The following is a 16,301-nucleotide window of genomic DNA, read 5'->3' on the forward strand; positions in this document are numbered from 1 at the left end:
TACATAACACTTCAACACCACATTCAAGTCTCACCCCTCAAACTCTAACAGTTAATATTTGAAACTGGTTATAGGTACTTTTGGCTGTCGTGAGGCACGTGAGAATATATTTTTAAAACATAGTGTTCATCAGAACTAAGACACTTCCTGCACTTCGTAAATATGTGTGATCTCAGGTTCGTGTTGAGTTCGCGACCTTCTGACATCTGAACTGTTCACAAAAAGATGTCACTAAACAAATTTTTGAAGATACGATTTCGATTCGAGCTCTGGCTTAATTTCTTCATTAATTATTTCCTAAATACTCGATCCCTCTTTCCGTTAATTCTCATGTCTGCCTCCAAACATTACCGTGCATAGAAAGAGGTCAACAACCCATAAAAGTGCAATGATACTTTTATATTGTGAAGGTCTCAGCTAATGGGAGAGCTGGGAACGTGACCTCACGATTTTGCAGCCGACTATAAGTCCTTTAAAGGATATCGTGTTTGGAAAGGAAATACTTTCTCTCCGCGCGATATCACACAAGACCCGACAGTGCAAAGGCTGTAGGTGCAAGCACTTAAAAAAAAAAAGCAATAAAGCTATATACTATTTGCTTTCATGGCCCTAACAGGTCATTCGATCACTCACTGGGTATCTATATGTATTCAAATGATTTTTATAGAAATATATATATAAGAAAAAAAACTATAGATACATATAGTGTAGAATAATATACATATAGTATACATTGGAACATCAAAAAGCATCACAGTCGAAATTGTCTGAAGATTAACACTGTACATTAGTCGAACAAAGCAGATAATTTGCCTGATCAGCAGCATCTGGTCCGGATTTAACTTTTTCGTTCATTCTTTGTTTGTTATTGAACAATATTTGTTGTAGTTTACGATGAAGACGTGTTGTTGCAAGTCTTTGACGTATCCACGAGCTGGAACATTTTAATTGTCTTCTGTGCCCCAGAAACAGTTTGTCCAGACCCAAGCAAGTCTTTGTGAGGAAAGGTCGGGCGAACACATGGAGTCGATTCTTTCAGGACAGACGCCCCTACAGACGATGCTAGGGTCACATGGTTAGTCGGGTCAAGGACAGGTCACGGCTAGGAGGGAGAGCCACCCCACGGAAACAAAGCTCGCTCTCCCACGCGCGCACACACACATACACACACACACTCTCTCACACATGGTTGAATCCAATCAAACTTTTATTGCTGCTCTGTAAAAGAGTTTTGAAATATTCGCGTTTTCATGAGAAATCAGGTAAAGGTCGGGTCAACAAACTTTTATCTCGGTGACCACCTGCCAGACATTGCTGTGATAAGTAAAGTACCGACACAAAGATCGAGTTCACAGACCGAAGGGCTTTACCGATCGCCGTCTTTTTTCTTGAATTATGGATCTGTCCTCGGTTTCCCTGTTGGGTTTTTCTTTCTGTTTTGGTCCACCTTTCTCCCACAAAGCTTCAATTTTTAGTTTGTTAATTATTGCTGTTGGAATGTAGGGAATGACAGCATGCATAGATAATTCTTCTTGAAAGATTCTTTTGCCATGTAATTGTGTCTGTAATTGTGTAAAGAAGATATAGCATTTCAATGAATGACGAAGTGCCTCGGCTTTTACATATACATTCACACCGGCCATGTAAGTATTTATCTTTATGGGAAGAGAGAGAACGCGGCCGGAGAGGGAAAATAAAACTAAAGAGAAATAAAAGAAAATATAAAGGGGGAAAGATCAGTGTCGGTAAACTAAAACATAATTCACATGTGATAAGAACAAAACAAAGAGGGAATAGAGAGACATAAAGAGAAAATTTACATAAAGAGAGTTTCACACATAGACAGGATCGAGATTCAGAGAGAGAGAGTCAGATTCACACACGCACATACAGTGGCATATAGGAAGATGCTCAGCATTGGAGGGGGAGGGACATTGGGTAGAGAGGGGAGGCAAACTCCATACTAACTGTGAACGACTTTCATATTCTTGTCTCTTCAGCATGTTTTTTTTTTTTTTTTGAGGAGACGGCTGCATGACCTCTTCCCCTGGTTTTACATGCCACTGACACACAGAGTGCAGGAAGATTTTCGGCAGGTCACTGCAGTCACTCGTCTGCTTGACTCGGATCCAAAGTTCACTTCCTTAAACCCTTTAAAGGCTAGACTTTAATCAGAGCACTGCCTTCCGTACCCACCCTTACCAACTTGAAACTGCTCTCCCTTCCCCTTCCACCCCTCCCATTCTCTCTCATTATCTCATTCTGCCCCTCCTCGAAAAAAAAAAAAGTTAGAAACGAAGCTTTCCTATCGTATAACCACGAACTTGTATTACTGGACCGCTGGCAGACGATTTTTTTCCCCCCAGTTAACTGCTAAAACGAGGCAGGTGTGTACAAAGCTTCCGGTTTAGTCACATTCATATTTTTAGATTCGCGAGACTAACAAGGAGCTTCGCAAGAGGCTAAGAGTTGGTCTCGGCAGACAGACAGCAGTCCACCTGTACACGTCCGTGGTATAACTGTAGAGTGGTTGTGGTCGTGTAGATGTGTTTTCCGACCTGTATCAATCGCTTTGGAACAGCGAGAGTGCAGTTTTAGTCCCTCTCGCTGCGCCAAAGCTTACTTAGGTTTACAGTTCACACCATTTAAACAAAAATAATCGTTAAAAGTGGCAAAATATTGACAAGGACGGAAGCGAGGTGGAGGGGAAACGCATTAACCGATGCACCAGTGAGTCGGTGACGACACGTGGGAGGGAAGTTAAATCAGTGATGACGTAAGCGTATTGTTAAAACAACCAATAGATGGTCACTGTTGGTTATCATGAACAGTTTTCAAACTCCGGTTTTTGAAGATTTATTTCGGCATGATTTATATTTATAGACTGTGGGTAAAGTCCGGGTGGGAGTTTAACACACTGATCAATGATAGCTTCGTCTGACTGTGGAAATGACGTAAATAACAAATATTTATCATTCATAATGCACACAAAATACTTTGTCTTTGGACTGTACCTTCCTCAGCCACCTTTGTGAACTGTAGATGTTGATGACTTCATTAGAATGGAATGCCATTGCGAGCGCATGTGCGTCAAAGTGGCGTCTGCGTCCACGAATCGATGATGTACTGACGTGTATCCTCCCCTTCCCCACCCCGAATCAATGAACAAAAAGGTAGTTTTTTTCTGTTGCAAATTACACTGACCCACGTATGTTACCTGTATGGCTTGCGTGCTGGGAGAAGAATTTGCAGACAGAGCCAGGGTGGGCAGGGTGTAACCCTTCTCGAGAATTTGCATCGAATACAAAATGCTTCGATTAAGGGGGCAGTGACCCTTACGACGAAGACCCAGTAAGAAGAATACGATAATGAGTGAATTCATATTTTCCAGTGAGGATAACGACAATGGAGAAAAACGTACTGCCGTGCACACACACATACACGTGTACATAGTCAACAACAAGCTCAAACCTTTACCAACCGATGCCTACGCCATATTCTGGGAATAAGATGGCATGAAAAGATCTCCAACAGTAGCCTATGGAAAAGAACCAACCACAATGCCACTAGCCAAGATTTCAAAAAAGTGCAAATGGGGTTGGATAGGACACACCCTTCGCAAACCAGCTGACACCATTGCCAAGCAGGCACTTGACTGGAAGAAGAGAGTAGGAGACCAAAGCAGACTTGGAAAAGAACAGTAGAGAGAGAGGCAAAGGACGTCGGAACCACGTGGGCCCAACTGAAGGGGGCTGCCCTATACCGGATCTGCTGGAAGGGTTTTTGCGGTCCTGTGCTCTTCGAAGGAGCAACAAGGACTAATGTGTGTGTGTGTGAGAGAGAGAGAGCGTGGTCTTTGTTACCTCGATCTGAATCTGACCGTCACAGACTTTATTACTTATTTTCATATGCATCTTCCCCAGGTTACCTCCTAGCTATCAGGAGGCTGATTTGACTGATTTACAAGCTCTATCAGGCCCTGAAATGATCATCACGACAAAGAAAGTGCATCACAATCACTCAAGCATCAAGTGCATGTAGATCAGCATTTACCGTTTGTGCATGCAGCAGTTACAACTTCCGTCTCTCATTTTCTCCCCCCCCCCCTTTTTTTTTTTTTTTTGTTATCATCGCATAACCAGTAATACTGTGTTTCAAATGCTGTGCTATTGAAAAGTTTTAGAAAGTTTGAAGTCCTAGATCATTTTGAACACCTTTTGGAGGACATACATACCCTCTATACCTCGATCAGAGCATGCATGTCATTTGACAGAATCACTGAATCTTGAGTCACCGATCTCAAACCTATCAACAAATTTAAAAAAAATCATACAATAACAAGTTTTCTGTTAGCCTTTACTTATATTCCCTTTATTTCAAAAAAAAAAATCACTAGAAAGTAATAATATTAACACATTTTATTTTAACAAATTCTGCCTGTGTGCTAACACTAACGGCTGATTATTTTAACAGGCCCGCTATTGCCCTAACCCTCACCCTGCCAAACCGCCTTGAGGGGACAGATGTCAGGTCCTCAGTCCTGTCGCTTACAGCTGAAAGCAAAAATTTACACCCGAACACACACACTCCAGATGCAATCAGACGGTGTTGCAAGTGCCAACAGCACACTCCGTCGTTATGTCACAGCGAGGGGAGGGGCGTCTCAAAGTTCGCGCGGTCCCGGGATAAATATGGTATTGCGATGCACTTGAACCGGAAGCAAGCTCTTGTACTTGGAAACGCTCCTCTCGCTCACTGCATGGGGACAAAAACGAAGCTTTTGTTTGCAGCTTTCAATAATAGCCTGCAAAGTTTAATTAGTGACCTCTGATTGACACAACCCCGCTGACCGCCTGCAAAAACATTCGTGCTGGGTGACATGCCCGTCGTGACAGTAATAGTACATAGCTTGGTATTCCACTTATATATATATCCAACACACACACATTCCAATTTATTTATGTTACCTATCACTCACAGCTATGGCTCCTATCCCACGCAATAGATGACGTACTTAACAGACTCCACAAGGCGACAAGCCGTCGATATTCATCTAATAACTATAACCATCTCAGGAATTCCCTCACCCTCACATAATGAACTTGTATTACTGGACTGCTGGGTGAGGAAGACGAGTACAAAGCTTCTGGTTTATTCACATTCATAGTTTAGGCTCGCCGAGACTAACAACGGAGAACTTCGCAAGAGTCTAAGCGTTGGTCTCGGCAGACAGACAGCAGTCCACCTATACATGTCCGTACTCACATACTGTGATACTGCCATAGCATATTTATATTCATATTTCATTTCTACTTTAAGGATATGTGACTGGCTGGCCCTGAAACGCGGAATTTATTTCTTTCTTGTCCGTAATTGTAACCAATCACAGGTCGTACATTTTTGCGAACGATAATTCGATCTCGATTTCTGACACTTCACATTTCACCTGCAATGGGTCTATTACGTAAGCAATTGCATAAACTAGCAGCTTTTTACTGTACCCTCCGCACTTGTAAGTCAGGTCCACTATATACTCGCTAACAGCCAGCTTAATCTTATGTGGGTCCTTGAACAGTTATCATATCTAACTCAAGTTTGTGGTGGAATTGCTGCTCACACAGAGCATTCAGGATCTTTGAATTTTTTTATTTAATTATAATTACCATATCCTGCTAGATTCCCCGAAAACTGATCCTAGATGACTCCTTTCGAATTTGAAACTTGATGCTGTAAGTTTAGTCTACAAATATATATAAATAGCTATACGTGTTTCAGGGTTCTGCATATATATATAGACATCACTCGATATTAATTCGTGGTTAGCTCTCTTGACATTTTAATGAGCTCAGCCCACTCGATTGAAAAAATTTGAGATTTTCAAAATTAATTTTTTTCTATCAGTTATTAATTTTTCTCACGTTAAAGACTGAGTAGACTTGAATTTCCCTGTATTAATTTGCATAATAATAATAATGGGAACTTAAAAACCAAGATCGATAGATCGCACCCTGTGCAGACCAATGTTTAAGTATTAATTGTCATCTGCTGACATCAGAGCAAATGAGGGAGAATATATGCTAAAATTTTAAATCTGGCAACATCTTTTCATCGAAAATTCGAACGGAAAACCCACTGGCAGCTAAACATGTTGCGTGGCATTGAGAAATGATCGCACTTGCTCTAGCTTTGACGCTTGTGTCAGCACCTTAAAATAACTCCGCACTCTGACTCCGCCCACTTATTTCTGATTGGCTTGAACAGAAAGACAGGCAGCAGATGCACGTGACCGGGAAAGCAGACGTCACTTGCATGCAGGCATTAAATCGGTTATATATATGGAGGAGATATAGAAGGACAAAGTGACAACGAAAAATGTGATCGTTTTGTGTTGTAGGACTAACTTTATTACTGAGGATGATGCGATGCCATATCTGTCTACCAGATTCTCGTATTCTGGAGATTGAAATAGACCCAAAGGGTACGGGTCAGAGTTGTCTTGACAAGGTAAGCCAGATCCATTTTTTTTTTAAACAGGTGGGTTTTTCAACTTTTTAAAGTTTTACAAGCGACGCAGAAAAACTGTTCGCGAGCCAAGTTATTACACATATAATCGTTGTGTTTAAAAAAAGCAAAATGATCGCCTACTTTAAAAAATATTTATTTTCGCAATGTTTTGGTTTGCAAAATGTGGGCACAAAAGAGCGCGGAAGACACCATTACGACTGATTTAACCGTCTGATTGATAGTATTTTCATTTTATTTAAGTAAAAGTATATTTTCGAGGTTAATAATTTGGACTTTGGTAGAAGAATGAACAGCCAAAATAGGTCATGCATATATCAGCTGGCAGTCAGCTGTGTTGCTAGCAGGATGGGAGGCAGGTCGATTGGCCACTGAGGTCCAAAGTCCACTTTAAGTTCTTTGTCCAAACACAAACCGAGTGTTGGCATTAATCCAGACACTTAACTAGACAGAAGGGTGCTATTCAGTCTTGGTGTCGTTACAGATGTGCATAAATGGAACAGCTCTAGTTCGTAGGCTTACGTGTAGAGTAATCGTGTTCGTTTTTTTTTTCTTTTGTGTTATTTCCTCTGTGCTGTATTTGTGACGTCATGTGAATTTTTGTCTACATTACATTCCCATCAAATAATAAAATAAAATTTTTTTTAAACACATAGCAGTGGATAACTTTTTGTGCTGCTTAGGATAAAGGAGGTTATCCTTGCTCTACAGGTTGCCAAACAAGTTATGTAAAATCTTTGTTAAAACTATAAATTCTTGCAACACATTACACAATTACATTGAGTTAAAAAATTAAAATATATATATGAACCAGATAAGTATATTGCATAAGAGATGTGTAAATAGGTTAATGTCTCCCACGCCCAGTGCAAAAAAGAATGGTTATCATTTTTCATAATCTCACATTTATCCAGAATTGCACTTACGATGGTTATGTCTAATTTGGACAGGTATGTGAGCGGCTATCAGTTCTAGAAGATGATTACTTGGGGCTCCGCTATAGTGGGCCAAAGCAGGAGTTACTGTGGCTAAACCTGCGAAATCGTGTTGACCAGCAGATGTCAGGTCCTCAGCCCTATCGCTTTCAGCTGAGAATTAAATTTTATGTTCAACCACACACTATCCAGCAAGATGCAACCAGGTGAGGCTTCTTGCATGCAGAATGCTCTGCTTCATTATAAACATGAAGTAACTACACTATAAAGCGATAAATTCTGCTTTTCTGGCTTATGCACAATCATTTTAAAATTGGCTTATAATTGTAAGATTTAACAGGGATTTGATTAACTAAATCTTAACTATTTTGGGATATAACACACATGCTTTTTGAGGTATAATATATAGTATGTTAAGTGGAGTTTTTGAGATAATGTGCTTGATGATAAACCAGTTCTTAATATTAGCTATGGAACTTTAGGAGTGTCTGAGCTCTTTTTCCATAATTTAAAAAATGGTCTTTAATGATAGGTTTACAGTATATATTTAAAATTATTATGTTTTTTGTTTTTTTGTTTTAGACATTTGTTTTACCAGCAAATTTTGCAAGACCTTCATTGGGGCAGTTGGATATTCAAGGCAGGGAAAGATTGATCCCAAAGTTAGTGTCACTGATAGCACAAGTAGAGTATGGGGACCAGAATTCCAACAGCTATCAACTGACAGTTTATGAAAACTATTCTCCACTCCTTGAACCAGCAGGCTAACAGAATTTTCCTGGATGCCATTTGGCAGGTGAGCTGCTCAGGCTTAGATGTTAATTTGTTAATTAGAACTAGATTATCACTTATGACAAATACACTTAGGCTTTCTTATCAGATTGAACTTATATTCACAGTGATACAGCAACAACTGTTTTGTTGCTGTCTACAAAATGGTAAGATGTGTTTAGGAATATATATTCTTAAACATAGAAAATATATTCATAGTTTCAAATGACGTTGATCTGTTTTCTTTCAGTCATAACTCAGAAAAAATGCCAGCCTTAGTTCTGGAGGGTGAAAATTCTAAGTTTATGGTAATATCATAACTTGTTGCCTTAAGGTAATCCATATTCTAAAGGCATATGGTAATTTAGTATCTGCTCAAGGTTGCTTTTGGCTGGGTGTCTTGCAGGAACATGGAGCACAGAGAGGGGTGCCTCGTCACTCTGCAGAGTACCGAATGCTTCAGGAAGTGGCCAGTCTTCCCACATTTGGAACAGAGTTTCATGCAGTTCGCTCTGCTCATGGAGAACAAATTCTTTTTGGTGTTGGACCTGAGGGAATACTTCTCAAGAACATGTCAACAAATGTGCAAGAAAAGTTAGTGTCATGTTATGCTTTATATTTTGCCGCTTTTTAGCCAGTAGCTATTTTACATGTATATGTTTATCAAATATGTCTGAAGATTACAAATCTACAGCTATATTATTTAATTTGTCTCATTTCTCTGATATCAGCATGATAGAAAGTGCCATTCTGAAGCAGATTCTATGTCATCATTTATTTCTTACAGTTTACCATATCCAAGCATCCACATGGCCACACACAGAGACAGAGAAGTTTATCTTCAGAAGATAGATGACAGTGGGGAACTGCAACCAGCTGTTGGATATAGACTGGTGAGCCGCAAAGCTGCTGTGGCTCTTTACAGGTGTATCACAGAGATGCATTCCTTCTACCGATGTGATACTGTATCATGTGATGTGTCCAATCAGTTCTGCAGGGATCTGAAAGGCACCTTAGTCTCTATCTTCAATGAAAACTCAGAACTTGGTATGTATTGGGTAAAGTATATTTGTGAAATTTATTTATGTACTTCATATTTTTAAAAGAGTTAAGATTTGTTGAAATATTGTTTTGTCAATGTTTTAGAAATTATAAACATATATGATATTTGGTTGAGGATACATGTATAAAAGAAGTAAACAGTCAACACAATATTAGTCCATATTCATTCCCCCCTGTACCTTTTTTTTTTTCTACGGGGTATTTCCCCACTTGTCTTCCTCTGCAGAGTCACAATTCCCTCAGTTCTTATTACCCAATTAATTTTTGCATTTTCTGTATTTGTCTTTTATTAGTCATCAGTACTGTTGTTTTGTTTATCCTTCTGTCCTTCATTTGTCCATATCTTGCTTTTGTCTTGAGTGCACTCCATATGTGCTATATAAATTACATGTTAATTATTATTAAATATTCACTTTGTAAGCACTAATGCATGTTTACATTTTTTTTCTGTGTGTATGTGCCATCAGGTAAAAGCTACATCTTTGATATCAAGCGCACCAGCAGAGAGGCCTATGATTATGCACGACGAAAACTGTACTCATTGTCTCAGTCAACGCAAACGCTAAATGCAGGCAATGGACATGGATCTCTGCAGAGCATTTACTGTGATGGTGACAGTGTTAACCTTCGATTCTGATCGATGTCATGCGGCAGAGTGTCAAGTAGGTTATTTTGCCCTGTACTAGTTACATCTTTTTGAAGCATTGGCTGTTTTTTTCATTTGGATGATGCTTTATTTGTGGCACCTTATTTGTATCAGATGTGTGCTGGCTCCTTGTAAAACATCAGTCCACCCACCCCTACCCTACCCCTTCCTTGAAAAGTTGGAATGCATTGTCTTCAAAATGCCACCACCATTTTTACATCAGTTTTATAGTTAAGTCTTGTCAGTTTAAAGGACTGCAGTGATATGCATATATTGAAGGCTAAGATTTTGTGCCTTCCACCCATCCCCCATTTCTTTTTAATCCCAACATTTTGTTCTAGTCATTATTCACACATAATTTATTTTTTGTTTTTCCATTTCAGAGGGTTCAAGAGAGACTTTCGGTGCTTGAAGATGCCTTGTTGTGCTGCATCTGCCTGTCTCGATTGGTTTCTGCAGTGCTTTGCCCTTGTGGACACATGACATGCTCAGATTGCTCCTTGAAAATTGAAGAGTGTCCCTTGTGTAGGACAGAGATAGAACGTCGACAGAAAGTTTTTCTTCCTATGTTTGGTACACAGAAGGAGAAGTTTGTTCCAGAGGAGGAACATGAAACAGAGGCAGATTGTGGAGAGTTTGTCTGATAACATGAAGTAACCTGGAACAGACGTTTTGTATCAAAACATGATTCATGTTTTCTTTTTCGTCATATCATCTGGACAGTATTTCCGGTGGTCTCATCTGCACATTCACACCCCAGACCAGGTTGAGGAAAATAACTGCATATCAAGAGAGAAACCCAGATAGTATGATTCAGAAGTTGGGTTTATGGATACATCATCAAACAGTTTTATCTTCAATTTTGTTCAGGAAAGTGCAGCTGCCTTTTCTTCCCATTTGGGACTGAAGTTGGATCTTTTAAAAAATATAATTGGTGCTGCATTGTGATAATGTGAAATGAAAAAAGCATATACTTTTGATACTATGTTTGGATTTTGTGATATTATGGTAAATTCGTATTTTAAGGGCTCTGAAATGTTAAAATGAATGCAACTTTTCTAAAATTATTCCATGTCTTGATCTTTCTGAGAACCCAACAAGGCTTAAGGAGGAGAGATTTTTAAACCCCTTTTTTTGTTTTTACTCCTGCAAGATCACTTGCAAGACAGGACCACTTCCTGTCTATAAGAGCACTATGTTAATTTCCTTAAGATCTCTTTCTACAGTATGATGTGGAAATTCCTGTTTTAGAAAAGTGCTAGTTTTATAAGGTGTTAACATTTAATACTTTGCAAGACAGCAATTTGTCTGTGATTTTTAAAAGTATCTACATGTGGGTGAAATTGCTTAAAAAAGAGACATTGGTAAAGTGATATGCAGATTTTAAAAGATGTCCACTGAAAAAATTTAATATTCCATCAGGAAATTGTTACTATTTTTTATTACAAAATGGAGAATGAATTGATGGCAAAAGCATTCATTCTTTGTTATGGATATGGAAAACATTTGTACCAAGTGCTTTGTTATGCTTGTTAAAAGTAAGGACTAAGCAAATGTTAATAGGAAAGATGAAGAAGGAGAATAATTAAAATGATGTTTGGAAAAAGTTAAGAACAATGAATCATCCTAACGGCTCATGTTTATTCACATCTTTTAGAACTTAGGACTGTGATTCTCCTAATCACTTTTTCATTTTTTTTTTATAAACATCATCGTGTGGCTTTGCCTGTGTTGGTTACAAGATCTGGTCATTAATTTTTATTGTAACAGATTATGCAGTACCAGGCTGCCAGTTATGCTCATCCTTTCGCATTGTCAAAGAAGAGGGAAAAAAGTTATTGACTTGAGTCAAGTTCCAGTTAAGGAAATTCATTAACAAATAATAAAAATAGTAAATGCTTAAGCCTCATATTTCACAAGTGGCCTTACTTTTGAAAAAATATTTTAAAATTATGGCATGATTTAGGCTGATTTGAGAGATGTTGTGGAATGTACAGTGTAAGTTGAATGTGATCAGTTTAATTGGAAAGTAATTTTTTTTTTTTAAATATAATTGCTCCTGATTTCACATTGGTCCTCTCATCATTAGATTGCTAGGGTGTACAATTTGGATGATAGAATTTGACATCTGTTTTGAATGTATTTCTAGCTTTGTTTCAGCATGTCATAGACACATTAATTGCAAGTCCATTTTTGATCTTAATGCAGAATTTAAATTCTATAGACTTTTAAATGTTAAAGTCATTGTTTTGCCTTTTCCACAGGGAAACATCAGCATATTCATGATCAGTGTGAGAAATATCACAATACAGTTACAAAATGGGGCAATTTTTGTTTTCTTTTTTAAGCAGTGTTGTTTCATGCATTATTTTACTCATGATAGATTACTGGACGTGGGTAAAGTTTTGTTTTATAGTCACATATTTAAATTGATAAATTGGCTATATCAGAAGTCATTCATTAAATAAAAGCCAAATATTGTACTAGAAGGAAAATGAAACATGCGTTATATAACTGCATGACCCTTTCATTTAAAGCATGTTCATATGGTGGTATTGATATCTCATTTGTGCTTACCAATAGACGTCTCTCTCCCTATTATCTTATAGGCTTTTTTTTTTTTGTAATACGTGGTTCAGATACCAGAATATAAATTGTATGCATCTTCTACACTGTATGTGTGTGTGTTTGCGTATGTGTGCATGTGTATGTATTTATGAATGCAGAATACACATTTAAAAAAAAAATGTTGATACAAAGTCTACCTCCTCATGCTGCTATGATGTAAACCATTTGCTTTTTTATGTGTTATCCTATATGACAACATAGAAAATGTGAGATATATATATGTAAACTATCATTTCTACGAACAACATTGCTTTCATCGGGTTCAGTGTTACATTCCACATAATTCTATCACTCTAGTTTGGTCACTGGAAAATGCACAATGTCGGAGATTTAACACAAGCATGTCATTTTGTTTTTAAAATTGTCTATAATTATATGTTTATGCAAGAAAATGTGCTTAGGTTCTCAGCCATCCAGGTCATTGCATTTATTTCATCAATTAAAATGTTACTAAGATCTGCTCAAGTCATCCTCAGAAGTCTGTTTGACCATGTAATTTCTCCTTCATTTCTCTTCGATGTAAGCAGTTAAGATTCTGATCAGGCCCATTTGATCACATCAGTCCACTTGCTGCATTTCCTTCTACTGCTTAGAATATTTGTCTTATTTCTCTTTCCATCCTCAGCTTACCTACTTGATACATTGTGTTGGGTCTGGAATATTTATCACTTTATCAAGTTAATACCTGCATTTGACAAATCATTCCATTCAGTTTATTACTACCTTTATATATCAGTCACAATGGCAGAGTGGAATTTAAATAAAGTTTACATTTTAATCTGTGTTTGTGTTTTTTCCCTAAAGTTGATGCTACATTAATTTTTTAGGATTATTATAAATAATTTGCAAATGCAAAGAATGATAAGGCTTCTGAACCTGGAACTTGATGTAACTGGCAAAAAGATTGGTTTTGCATCTCTGACAGAGCTCCCTGACTAAAGACCAGGAGAAAGCTAAGACAACTTCCTCTCACACTTGTAATCTCATTATGCTGTGATTTAGTAACTATATAGTTACAACAGGTTTTGTCCAAGCTGTCTTTGCTACAAATTACTGCGCAACCTCAGCCAGAGTTGCGGGAGAATTTAAAGACTAGTGAGGATTACTGGATCTGTTCACAACCAACAATAATATACTTACTTTGGCCTAAGAAGGATAAATAGACCAAATTCAAAACTCTGCTATTCCACCCACTACTTGCCACCGACTTCTTTAGGCTACATGAGACACTAGAATTATGCATAGCATCCTAGATCAGGGGTAGCCAACGCAGTGCCTGGTCCCCCGCATGGGCCATGTGTGTTGCCCAAGGTGCATGGTGAAAAAAAAAATCACACAACTATAAAATTTTTCATTAATAGTTCTTGTGAGGAATCAACACTAACATGATCAGTCTCTTCAGATATGATTTCATTATTAATATTGTCACCACTGAATGTGAACTGTGCAACTTTGTTACTCAGTAAGTTTGTACCTAATAGTACCTAATAGTTTGTACCTAAATTACTCAGTACCCTTGAAGTAGTCCTTTGTCAAAAAAGGTTGTTGACCCCTGCTCTAGACAATATTAGTGTCAACATATTTAAACAATGTGGAAGATAACATTTGTTAACCTGTAAACATTATCTCAAGTAAAACACAGTAAACTAGCAACCTTTACAGAATTACACCTTAATGTTTATATACGTATAATACAGTCTGGTGTGCATTTCAATAATTATTTACTTCTCATCTTGATCTGCAACAAGATAAAAAATAGTTGAATTAAATACACTACAAATTTTACTGAGCCTCAAACATGCTTTTAATATTTGTAATTGTGTAATGCATCTCTTTCTGCTCTCAAAACAGATGGTGATGACAGTCTATATAGTCAGGTCAATTCTTTTCTGGCACTGATCTTTTCACATCACCTTTCAAATGTTATCCCCCCTAAATTCAACCATGTTACTGACAGCACCCTTAGTAACAAAAGAATTGCACCATTTAATTTTGTTTTTCAGACTGAGAAGTTGGTTTGTTTTTTTTTCTTAATTTCCTGTTATGTAGCTAGTAAATATAAAAACAAATACCAACTGCAGTAAAAAGAAGTTATTAATAATTCAGAGGCAAAATATACCAACATAATAAATGGAAACTACATACTAGAAATAGATACACCCCCAAGTCGCTACAGAAATAATGCGAGAAAATATTTTCAACGAAAGACTAATGCGCAGATGCCATTATGACGAGAGGAACTCAAGAGAATTATTTCCCTTGGATTGCATCTAATTCCGGCACATGTCCGATGGACATTCAGTTGTCGTTCTGCAGGAATATTGCGAATTTATTTGCTGATAATTTTTAGTGGACGTTTGCAATATGGCATCATGGGGGTCTATTGTCATCGGACAGGTGGTGAAGAGGGGTGTGGTTCGTACAGATACGGTCAAAGTACGATGTCTTCGCCTGAAGTTAGATACCTATCTGAACAAGGTTAGTAGAAGCTTCGTGGACTTAAAAATTAACTGTTAAGGTCGACAACGGACAAGACAAAGAATTATTTGTTTTCAGTTGTAAAATGGTAGAATCATATTGTGAGGAAAAACGTAGTATGCTGCCAGTTTTACCACAAAGCCACAAGAACCAAGAGAGTAGTACTAGATTTGTTCAATATTATTTCAATAGGTATTTAAGACATTAGACATGTATTAGCTATTTATAACATGACTTGTGGAATTGATATTCAACTAAAATAAATACTTACAATTAGTAAAGCTATGATCTCGCGTGACCTACGTTGAATACTACAGGTCCCAAATTTTCTTCCACTCAGTCATGTAGCAATTGTAATAATCTCAGTTGTTGGTTTTTTTTAAGCCTGTATGCTGTTTGCAAATTAACTTTAAAAAAATGTAAAACATTCTTGCAGTATTTCAACAGTCGGAAACATTACTGGGCCATAGAGAAGGAAGATAAATGTGAAATCGGTGATATTATTCTGATTGAACGTCTGCCAAAAAAGCTCACACCACTTGTCAGTCATGAAATCAAACATCATGTCTTCAAACTTGGTTCAGTAGTGGATCCTGTCACTGGCAAGCGTTGCAGGGCAACTGAGTTTATTGATGAGGCCGCCAGAGAACTTGAGGTTCAACAAATCGAAGAGACAGCAAAGCAAGCAAGCTAGTGTGTTTTCATGTTATCAGTGTGTTGAGTTGCATGTCTTTGGCAATTAAGAGTGAACAGCAGGCATATTTTATGAATAATTAAACCATTTAATTGTGTGAATATTTAAATGATTTTATGAATGAAAGTTCTGAACTTTTTCATCATGCATTAGTAGAACACTTTTTGTTAACCTGCTTTTTCAAAAACATGCCTGACAGTTCATCACAAAACAAGTTTTAATACGACTTAAAGGCATTGTCAAGTATTTCATGTGATGCATTGAAGTTCCTTCTAGTATAAGAAGTGTACATTCAGGAATAAATTTTTACTGACAGTCATCCTTTATTTTATGATGGTGAAAAGTCTTGTGCATGTCCTGTCCTTCATGTCTCAGATTAGTCAGTCATACCTATACACACACTTCACACAGTTTTATTTATTTCCCTTTCAGTAGGAGCTTAAAGTAGACCCTTATGCTTAAAAAAAACAACAAGACTCCACTGTAGAAACACACAGCATGACAGTTATTCACCAATAAAATAAGGCACTTGCATTACAAATTTAATAAACATACATAAATACAA

The 16,301-nt window shown here is 37.6% G+C and overlaps 2 protein-coding genes across 2 annotated transcripts; both read left to right on the forward strand.

The window, feature by feature from the left end:
• The first annotated feature begins 6,281 nt into the window (after positions 1 to 6,281).
• On the forward strand, positions 6,282 to 13,342 carry LOC112577426 (E3 ubiquitin-protein ligase MYLIP-like). The gene is given in 8 exon segments (XM_025260491.1): positions 6,282 to 6,504; positions 7,473 to 7,663; positions 8,040 to 8,074; positions 8,077 to 8,220; positions 8,609 to 8,822; positions 9,016 to 9,275; positions 9,758 to 9,924; positions 10,320 to 13,342. Coding segments are annotated over 8 exon segments (1,362 nt in total). The 5' UTR covers positions 6,282 to 6,414; the 3' UTR covers positions 10,581 to 13,342.
• A 1,472-nt stretch (positions 13,343 to 14,814) lies between these two features.
• On the forward strand, positions 14,815 to 16,055 carry LOC112576990 (28S ribosomal protein S17, mitochondrial-like). The gene is made up of 2 exons (XM_025259897.1): positions 14,815 to 15,042; positions 15,479 to 16,055. The coding sequence occupies exons 1-2, from the start codon at positions 14,929 to 14,931 to the stop codon at positions 15,734 to 15,736; spliced, it is 372 nt and encodes a 123-aa protein (XP_025115682.1). The 5' UTR covers positions 14,815 to 14,928; the 3' UTR covers positions 15,737 to 16,055.
• The last annotated feature ends 246 nt before the right edge of the window (positions 16,056 to 16,301 follow it).

Source organism: Pomacea canaliculata, linkage group LG12 (assembly GCF_003073045.1).
Source record: "Pomacea canaliculata isolate SZHN2017 linkage group LG12, ASM307304v1, whole genome shotgun sequence".
Taxonomy (NCBI): Eukaryota; Metazoa; Mollusca; class Gastropoda; order Architaenioglossa; family Ampullariidae; genus Pomacea; species Pomacea canaliculata.